This window comes from Rhincodon typus, chromosome 6 (assembly GCF_021869965.1).
Source record: "Rhincodon typus isolate 14 chromosome 6, sRhiTyp1.1, whole genome shotgun sequence".
NCBI lineage: Eukaryota > Metazoa > Chordata > Chondrichthyes > Orectolobiformes > Rhincodontidae > Rhincodon > Rhincodon typus.
This window is the reverse complement of record NC_063337.1, coordinates 42,391,970-42,402,742: the sequence shown is the minus strand read 5'-3', so window position 1 is coordinate 42,402,742 and position 10,773 is coordinate 42,391,970. Positions and strand designations below refer to the sequence as shown.

At 39.4% G+C, this 10,773-nt stretch overlaps 1 protein-coding gene across 1 annotated transcript in view; it reads left to right on the top strand.

Annotated features, from left to right (window-relative positions):
- Positions 1 to 10,773, top strand: part of aasdhppt (aminoadipate-semialdehyde dehydrogenase-phosphopantetheinyl transferase) — a 52,281-nt gene that overhangs the window by 20,676 nt on the left and 20,832 nt on the right. The window contains 1 exon segment of the mRNA XM_048597949.1: positions 9,807 to 9,968. Within this exon segment, the coding sequence (XP_048453906.1) occupies positions 9,807 to 9,968 (162 nt within the window).

Genomic DNA, 10,773 nt, shown 5'->3' with positions numbered 1-10,773 from the left:
GATGCTGCCAGATCTGCTGAGTTTTTCCAGCAACTTTGTTTTTGTTCACCATTTGATATGATCATAGCTGATTCCATCTCAGCGTCAATTCCACTCTCCTGTCCAGTCTTCTTAAGCCTTCAAGCCGTCTGTCCATTAAGCATCTGTCTATCTCCTCCTTAAATTTACTCAAATGTCCCAGCATCCACCGCACTCTGGGATAGTGAATTCCACAGGTTCGCAACCTTTTGAGAGAAGTAATTTCTCTTCATCTGTTTTAAGTCTGCTGCCACTTATCCTAAAACAATGACCTCTCGTTCTAGATTGCCCCACATGAGAAACCATCCTTTCTATATCTACATGGTCAATCTCCTTTAGCATCTTATATACCTCAATTAGATCTCTTTTCATTCTTCTGAACACCAGAGAGTTAGGCCTAATCTGCTCAATCTCTCTTCATAAGATGCACCCCTCATCCCAGGAGTCAATCTAGTGAACCTGACTGAACTGCCTGTAATACAACTACATCCCTCCTCAAATAAGGAGACCAAAATTGTACACAGTACTCCAGGTGCGATCTCACTAATGCTTTGTACAGTTGCAGCAATGCTTCCATACTTTTATACTCTTATTTCTTTAGCAGTAAATGCTAAAATTCCATTTGCCTTCCTTTTTACCTGCTGTAACTGCACACTAGTTTTCTGCAATTCCTTTGCAAGGACACTCTGAATCCTCTGCACCAAAACACCCTGAAGTTTCTCACCGCTTAGATAGTAAGTTGCCATTCTATTCCTCTGACCAAAATGGATAACCAAACACTTACCCATGTTAAACTTCATTTGCCAAATTTTGACTCCTCCACCTAACCTATCCATATTTATTTATAAATTTCTTATTTTTGATTGCAACTTACTTTTCCACCTATTTTAGTATCATCTTTAAATTTGGCTATTGTATTTCTATCCCTGCATCCAAGTTATTAATATACTGTAACTATTTGGGGCCTGAGGACCTGTGGTACCCCATTAGTTACATCTTGTCAACTAGAAAATTACCTATTTACCCTAACTTTTTGCTTTCTGTTGGTTAGCCAATCCTCTCTCCAAGCTAATAAGTTACCCCTAATCCTACGTGAACTTACCTTGTGCATTAACCTTTTGTGCAAAAGTCTAGATATGCCACTTCTGCAGGATCCCCATTATCCATATTGCTTCTTAAATCTTCAAAGAACTGTATCAAATTAGTCAAACATGATTTACCCTTCATAAAATCACCCTGACTCTAATTAATTATATTTTGACTTCTTAAATGTCCCATTATTACTTCCATAATAATAGACTCCAATGATTTCCCAATGACACGTTAAACTAACTTGCCAGTAATTTCCTACTTTCTACTTTCGTCCCTTTTTGAATAAGTGAGTTATTATGGAATTTTTCTAATCCACTGGAACCTTTCCTGTATCCAAGGAATTTTAGAATACTAGAACAAATGGTTCCCCTCATTTTGCTGCCACTTCCTTTAAGACCCTTGGATGTAGGCCATCAGGCTCTGGAGACTTGTCTGCCTTCAATCCTTCGCGATGATTGTCCAAGTTCCTCCCTTTCTATAACCTCTGCATTACCTGGTAGGATTGGGATGGTAGTCGTGTCCTCTACCATGAAAATTGAAGCAAAATATTGATTTAGTGACTCTACCACATCTGTGTTTCCCACTGATAACTCCCCAGTCTCAACGTCCAGGGAACCAACATTCACTTTAGCCACTTTCTTCCTTTTTACATACTTACAGAAGCTTTTCCTATCCATTTATATATTTTGCACTAGCTTTCTTTAATAATTTAGCTTTGCTCTTTTGATTACTTTTTTTTAGTAACCCTTTGTTGATCTTTAAAAGTTTCCCAATCTTCCAGCCTGCCACTCACTTTTGTAATATGGTATGCTTTAGCTTTTTTTCTTTATGTTATCTTTAACTTCTTTGCTTAGCCATAGATGTTTCTTTCCCCATCATACAATCTTTTTTCCTTTTTGGAATGTATCTGTGGAACTCATTGCTGCAACAGGCTGTGGAGGCCAAGTCATTGAGTGTATTTAAGACAGAGATGGATAGGTTTTTGATTAGCCAGAGGATCAAGGTCTACAGGAATAAGGCAGGAGTATGGGGTTAAGAAATATATTAGCCATGATTGAATGGCAGAGCAGATTCAGTGGGCTGAATGGCCTAATTTTGCTCCTGTATCTTATGGTCTTATGTTTTAGTTGGGAGAATTAAGTATCTCCTTAAACATTTACCACTGCTCGTCACCTGTCCTACCCTTTAGTCCTCCCACCCACTCCACCCAGGCCAGATACATCTTCATGCCTTTATAATTACCTTTGTTTAACCCTAAAACACTAATATGGGATTACAGTTTTTTGCCCTCTAACTGAATTTGAAATTCTAGCATGCTATGATCACTCTTCCTTAGAGGATCCTTTACAATGAGATCGTAGTTAATCCCACCTCATTATACAATACCAAATCCCTAATTGGTTCCACAACATATTCCGCCAAAAAACAATCTCTGATACATTCAATGAACTCTTCCTCAAGGCTATCCTTGCCGATTTGATTAATCCAGTCTATATACATATTAAAATCACCAAGATTATTGCTGTACCTTTCTTACAAGCCCCCAGAATTTCCTGGTTTACACTGTGCCCGACTGCAAGAATGCTGTTTGGGGACCTATAGATTACTCCCACCAGGGACTGTTTTCTTTTGCTCACTCTGATTTCTACCCAGACTGATTCTACGTCTTGATCTCCAGCACTAAAATCATTTTTCACTACAACACTGATCCCTCTGTTTATTAACAATGCCACACCACCACCTTTTTTTTTTCCTGCCAATCGTTCTGAAATGTTGAGTACCGTTGGATATTCATTTCCCAAACCTAGTCTCCCTGCAACCATGTCTCAGTAATCACCACCAGATGTCTCTATTTGCAGTGTTAACTGATTCATTTTATTTCTAATGTTTTGTTCATTCAGATACAAAACCTTTAAGTTTGTTCTATTATCAAATTGCCCTATTCTTGTAGATTCCTCGGGGTGTGATATGACATTTGTGCATTCTGTCCCGTCCTTTTATTTTCTGGTAACAATCAGACTCATCACTAAACTGCATGCCTGCCTTCTTCTTTAACTTAGACTTTCTAATTTTCCTTGTAACTGAACACTTCAGCCCCCAACCCCACCCCCACTGACAATTTCGGTTAAGGCCCGAGCTACAGCCCTAATTGTACAATTTGGCAGGACTCTGGTCCCAACGTGATTCAGATGGGATCCCATCGGAAGAGTGTCCTGTTTCCCCATGACTTTGAACCCATTCTCAAGATGGGCATGCTTGGAAGATATGTGGCAGTGAGTTAAACATTAAAGCAAAACAAAGAACTGTGGATGCTGAAAATCTGAAACAAAAACAGAAAATGCTAGAAAAACTCAGCAGGTCAGGTGGCATCTGTGGAGAGAAAGCAGAGTTAATGCTTTCAGCCCAGATGTTAACTCTGCTTTCTTTCCATAATTGGTGGAACACCTGCTGAATTTCTCCAGCGATTTTTGTTTTAGTTTGTGTTAAGAAAAAACTTATTCACCCAAAGAGTTGTGAATGTTTGTGGATATTCCATCATTTAATATCAACAAGGCTAAGATAAGCAGATTTTTTTTGTCTCGCAGTAAATCAAGGTATATGGGGAACGGGCAGGAAGTGGAATTAAAGCTCAAGATCCGCTATGATTGGATTAAATGACAGTAGACTCAACAGGCTATATCAATCTGTTCATGCTGTTATCTTTTTTGTTCTGAACCACCGATACCATCTTTAATGATTTGTGCACATAATCCATTTACTTCTGTACTTCTTTAGTTTCTCTCTCTTCCAAAGCTGCGAGACCAACTGCGTTTCACCAGCAGTTTCTGTTTTTATTTCAGATCTCCATCATCCACAGTACGTTGGTTTTATTTATGGAAAGTATTCATTTAGCATCTCAACCATGCTCCTCTCCTCCATGTGCAACACCCCTTTTAAGTTACTAATCAGCTCCACTCCTCCTTTACCCACTATTTTACTTGTTATATCTCAATTATAGGCAGTTTGATTTCTTTTCATGTTAGCTACTCTTTTTCTTCAGTTATGCATTTCTTTCACTACAGGAAAAGTGGGCAACATTACTAATAAAATAACTTAAGAATAGCATTAGATCCAAAGAGAAGTCATTCAAATTTGCTAGAAAACGTAGCAAGCCTGAGAACTGGCAGTAATTTAGAATTCAACAAAACAGAACCAAAAGGTTAATTAAGAGGGAACAAAATAGAGTATGAGAGTAAACTTATGAGGAACGTAAGTGCAGACAGTAACAGCTTCTACAAATATGTAAAAAGGTTAGTAAAGACAAATGTAGACCCCTCACAGTCTAAAATGGGAGATGTAATAATGGAGAACATGGAAATGACAAAGCAAATAAACAACTACTTGTGTTCTGTCTTCACAGAAGAAGACACAAATAAATTCCCAGAAATGTTAGGGAAGTAAAGATCATTTGGGAAGAAGGAAATAAAGGAGATCAGTATTTGTGAAAAAAAAAGGCATTGGAAAAAGTAATAGGACCGCGAGCTGATTAATCCCCAGGACTTGATAATCTCCAGGACTTGATAATCTCCATGCCAGGGTACGAAAGGAGGTGACCATGGAAATGGTGGATGCGTTACTTGTCATCTTCTAAAATTTTGTAGATCCAGAAACAGTCCTGGTAGATTGAAGGATGGCAAATGTACTCCCACTATGTTGAAAAGGAGGGAGGTGTAAACTGGGAATTACAGATCAGTTAGCCCAACATTAGTAGTTCTTTTCATTCATATATAAAAAGCAAGATGGTAGCCAGGGAAAGGATTGGCTGACTCAAGGACAAAGGAGAGAATCTATGTGTGAACCCAAAAGAGGTAGGTGAGATCCTAAATGAAAACTTTGTGTGAGTATTCACCAAAGAGAAGAGATTGGTGGAGGATGATCTCAGGGAAGGGAGTGTCAAGTTTCTAAGCCAAGTTCCTATTAAAAAGGAAGAGGTGTTGTGCATCTTAAAAAGTATTACAGTAGATAAGTCTCAAAGTCATGATGGGATCGAACCCAGAATATTAAGGGAGGCAAGGGAACAAGTTGCTGGAGCATTGACAGACATCTTTGTATCCTCTTCGGCCAGAGGACTGGAGATTAGCTAGTGTTGTCCCATTGTTTAAGAAGGGTAGCAGGGATAATCCAGGCCTATGAGTCTCACATCGGTGGTAGGGAAATTATTGGAAATGATTCTCGGGGACAAGATCTATACGTATATGAAGAAAATGGACTTATTAGCGATAGACAGCATGGTTTTGTCCAGGGGAGGTCGTGCCTCACTAACTTGATCAAGTCTTTTGAAGAAATGACGAAGATGATTGATGAGGGAAAAGTGGTTGATGTTGTCTACGTGAACTTCAGTAAAGCCTTTGACAAGCTTCCTCATTGCAGACTGGTACAAAAGGTGACATCACATAGTATCAAGGGTGAGCTGGCAAGATGGATACAGAACTGAGACAGAGGGTACCAGTGGAAGGATGCTTTTCAAAATGGAGGGCTGTGATGAGCAGTGTTCCATGGGGATCAGCGCTGGGACCTCTCCTGTTCGTGAGCTATATAAATGATTTGGAGGAAAATGTGTTGGTCTAATTAGTAAGTTTGCAGACGATACAAAGATTGCTGGAGTTGCGGATTTTGAGGAGGATTGTCAGAGGATACAGCAGGATGTAGATCAGTTGGAGGCATGAGCAGAAAAATGGCAGATGGAGTTTAATCCAGACAAATGTGAGGTGATGTATTTTGGAAGGTCAAGAAGGTCAAGTTTTCAGATGGAAATTATACAGTGAAAGGCAGAACCCTTATGATAAGCAGAGGGATCTGGGTATGCAGGTTCACAGATTGCTGAAGGTGAAAGAGCAGGTAGATAAGGTAGTAAAAAAACGCTTACGGCATGCCTTCATTGGAAGGGGCCTTGAGTATAAGGATAGACAAGTTATGCTGCAGCTTTATAGATCTTTAGTTAGGCTACACTTGGAAAATTACATGCAGTTCTGGTCGCCACACTACCAGAAGAATGTGGATGCTTAGGAAAAGGTACAGAAAAGGGTTACCAGGATACTGCCTGGTACAGGGGATTTTAGCTAAGAAGAAAGGTTGGATAGACTGGATTTGTTTTCATTGGAACACAGGAGGTTGAGGGGCGTCCTTATAGAAGTTCATAAGGTTGTGAATGGCATGGATAGAGTGGAAAGAATGAAGCTTTTTCCCAGGGTGGAGGGGTCAATTACTAGGGGACACAAGTTCAAGGTGCGAGGGGATTGTTTAAAAGAGATGTGTGAGGCAAGTTTTTCACACAAAGCGAGTACCTGGAATGTGCTGCCAGAGGAGGTGGAGGAAGCAGACACAATAGCAGCATTCAAGAAACACCAGGACAAATGCATGAATAAGAAGGGAACAGAGGGATACAGATCTTGTAAGTGAAGATATTTTTAGTATGGAAGGACAAAATCTGGCAGTGCAGGCTTGGAGGGCCGAAAGGCCTGTTACTGTGCGGTATTGTTCTTTGTTTTTTGTTCTAGTTGAGAAAATGCTGGAGTCATTTATAAAGGATGTCATAACAGGATTCCTAGGCAATAGGAAATCATGTAAGACAAGGCAACTGGAACTATTTGAGGATGTAACTAGTAGATGAGAGAGAACAAGTAGATATGGTGTATCCGGATTTTCAGGAAGTTTTTAGTAAAGTCCAATGTAAGGAAATAGTGTGCAAAATCAAAGCAAATGGGATTAATAGTAATATACTATCATGTACTGAGAATTCTTTATCCAATAGGAAAAAAACAATAAATTAGTCTTATATTAAGAGTGTAAGGTAATGACAAGATGGGCACTGTAGGGATCATTGCTTGGGCCCAGTTATTCACAATACGTATCGATGATTTGGATGTTGGAACTAAGTGTAATATTTTCAAGTGTGCTACCATCAAAAAAAAACCAGGTGGGATTGTGAGTGATGAGTATGAATGGAGGCTTCAGGCGAAATAGACAAGTTGAGAGTATGCAAATAATAGCAGATTCAATATGACTTGGATAAGTGTGAATTTGTGCATTTCAGTAGGAAAAACAGGATGGCAGAGTACCATTTAAATGGTAATAGTTTCAGAAATGTTGATGTATGAAGGGACCTGTGTATCCTTATATGCCGGTCACTGGAAGCAAGCAGTTCTGAAGGCAAACGGTATGTTGGCTTCATTGCAAGAGGATTTCAGTACAGGAGAAAGGAAGCATACTACAATGATATGGGGCATTGCTGAGTGCACATCTGGAGTACTGTGTACAGTTTTGGTTTCCTTACCAAAGAAAATATATATTTGCCAGGGAGCAAGTGCAGCAAAGGCACTTCAAACTGATTCCTGGTGTAGCAGGTTTGTTGCTTGTTGAGAGGTTGTACACGGCCTGTATTCACTGGAGTTTAGAAGATTCAGAGACAATCTCATTGAAAGTTTTAGAAGTCTGACAGGGCTGGACAGACTGGATGATGTTTCACTTGAACACACCAAGGGGTCATGGTCTCAGGATACAGGATAGACCATTTCAGACTGAGAGAAGGAGAAATTTCCTCACTCAGAGTGGTGAACAAGGGGAATTTCCCAGTAAGAAAGGCCACATAAGCCAAGTCACTGAATGTCTTTAAGAAAGAAATAGGTAGATTGCTGGAAGCTAACGTGTCAAAACGTATGAGGAAAGTGTGGGAGAATAGCATTGTGATGCAGGATCAGCCATGATCATGTTGAATTGCCCAGTGGACTCATTGAGCTGAATGTATAGTCCTCCTATTTTCTCTGTTCTTTTTTTCTACATTTCTATTTTTTGTTCCTTCACTTACTCTCTGGACTTTCTACATTCATCCTGGTTTTCAGCTGTGTTGGCCAAGTGGCATCTGTCATCTGCACCCTTTTTAGCTTCATTTTACTCTCTCCCTCTTCCAGGTACCTCTAGATTTGTTTGCCCTATTTATGCCCAATATGGGAATATACACCAAACTATCTTCTCTATAAAGGCAATTCATTGTTCTGTTTCAGTTTTCTATGCTGATCTTTTGTTCCAATTTATTACAATAGATGTTGGCCCTCCCCCCAATTAATTATTTTCAATTTGGATTCTCCTTGCTCTTCTGCATAGTTAACATAAACCTTATGATACTATGATCACTGTCCCCTAAACGCTCTTCTCCTCGCACTTGATCCATTGACTCGCCTCATTACTCCGAACCAAACCCAGTAATGTTTCCATCCTCCTTGAACCCAAAACAGAATAATATAAAAGATTCCACTGAATGTATTTTATAAACTCTTGTCCCCCTCTGTTTATCTCATTATTACTATCCCATTTTATTATTAGCCACAGTCTATGTTAGAATAAATAACATCACAGATTATAACAACTCTACAATTCTCGCACATCTCTGTTCATTTCTTACAAATTTATTCCTGCATACCTTTTCCACCAATTGGTGGCCAACAGAGTACAAACAGTAATGTAATCCAACCTCAGTTATTTATTGGATGAAATCAATTAAGTCTGGTCTTTAACCCATCTAGACATCTTCTCTCTTCAGCACTATGGCAGTATCCTCGATTTGCTGTGCCAGGTGTCCAGCAGCTGGGAGAGAGGTGGCAGGTCCCTGGGGCAGGAATGTAGGGCTGGGGACCAGTTGGAATAAGGAGTTTTGGGTATGGTGGGCGGAGAATTGTCGGGTCCGGGGCCATCATACCAGCAAGATGGAGGATCAGTTGGTGGTGCTGCTCAGTGGTGGGTTGGAGCCTGTTTAACAGTTACCCAGGATTTATGAGAGGTTCTTAATCCTCTAACCTTTCCTGTGTTACTATTAAGCTTAAGTGAGTTGGAACCTTCCAAATTACCCCACTCTCTTGGACAACAGATTCTGTTGGAAAGTTCCTGACCCAAGGAATTGCTCATGGGAAATTTTATTATCTTAGGCAAATCCCACATGGACGTCTACTCCAATGACTCTGGCCATCAGAATATCTTGACCCATGTTTTTCAGTTGGCAGTCTGTGCAGCTCAGTAATCTTATTTACTATTCCACATTCACATACGTGCATATTAAATCTAAATTAGACCTTCTGAAAGTTCTGAAGAAGAGTCATATGGGACTCGAAACGTTAACTCTGTTTCCCTCTCTGCAGATGCTGTCAGACCTGCTGAGTTTCTCCAGTATTTTCTGTGTTTGTTTCAGATTTCCAGCATCTGCAGTATTTTGCTTTTACTAAATTAGACCTCTGTATTCACTCTTATTCTGAACCCTCCTAATAAGCGATTCTTTCCTACTTGAGTGTTGTCTCCCAGTTTTTCATCTCTGATTTTATAACCTGCATCATTTGATTAAAACTTCCCCAAGAGTTAGATGAAGAAGGGCGGAGGAGGGTTATGTGGCACCAAAATCCCAGAATTGATCAGTAGGGCCGAATGACTTATTTTTCTTTTAATGATATGTAATTCCATTTTGCCACTATTATGTTTGATGTAATTTTCTGGGTATTACTTAATTCTGTATTAGTATTAAAATCATGAGTAATTTTGTTTGAATCATCCTACATTAAATTAAATCATTTAATGCTACTTTAAGATTCGTTTAACCACCTGTTTATTTGTGTATAATTTATTTCTAATTAAGAAAAATCAAGAGTTCCAAGTTTCAATTCTTTACATTCTAGGCTTTGAAAGAAAGCTTTATAAAGGCAATAGGCGTTGGAGTAGGATTTAATCTGCAGAGAATTGAATTCCATACATCGCCATTACATATGCAAACAGGGCCAGTATCTAAGGAAACAATAATGTTTTTGGATGGAGACCAGGAAGAAGCATGGACATTTGAGGTGAGATTACTTACTAAAGATCAACCAAAGCAATTTGACTTTTACCGATGGTCATCTTATTGCAATTCCCGCTGATTCCAACTATTTGCTTCAGAGTGTGGAGGAAGGATGTTCTTGAGAATGTCCCCTATTTGGGACATTAAGGCAGCCAATTTGTGCACAGTGAGGTCGCCCAAACAGATAATTTGTGTTAATGATAATGATAATAGGGAGAGATAAATGGTGGCCAGAACCCACAGGAACTTGAAGACTTTTCTTTGAAGAGTGGCAAGTATCTTTTGCATCTGCCTGAGAGTGTTAACATCTCATTTGAAAGAGAGCACTGACAGTGCAGCAGTCTGACTACACTGCATTGCTTAGTACTCAAGCACCTGCAGTGGGAATGGAACGCAAAACCTGAGTCAGAAACTGGAGCGGTACCGCTCAGCCACAGTTGACAGTCATGTGGAAGTTAGTTAAATATAATGTAGGGAAAAGTTCTGTACAGTGTTTTCATTATGCATTGATGTTAGGACACCAGCTGTTTTGCAGGAAAAACATTACCATGCAGAAAATATTGTTTATATTCACTAGTAATAAACTGCAACAATTTAGATTAATGTATCATACATCTTCCTGTGTTGGTATTTCCAATTTCGTGCCTATTTTAGTCATCAGTTATTGGCACCCTGACATCATCCTTGGGTAACAAATGCTCTGTGTCATCCGAAATGTTTGTCGGAGACTAAATAACTGATATTTTTGTATATAAGTCTAAGTTCTCAAGATGAAGATATGTATTCCTTCGTTATACAGTAGATTTGAT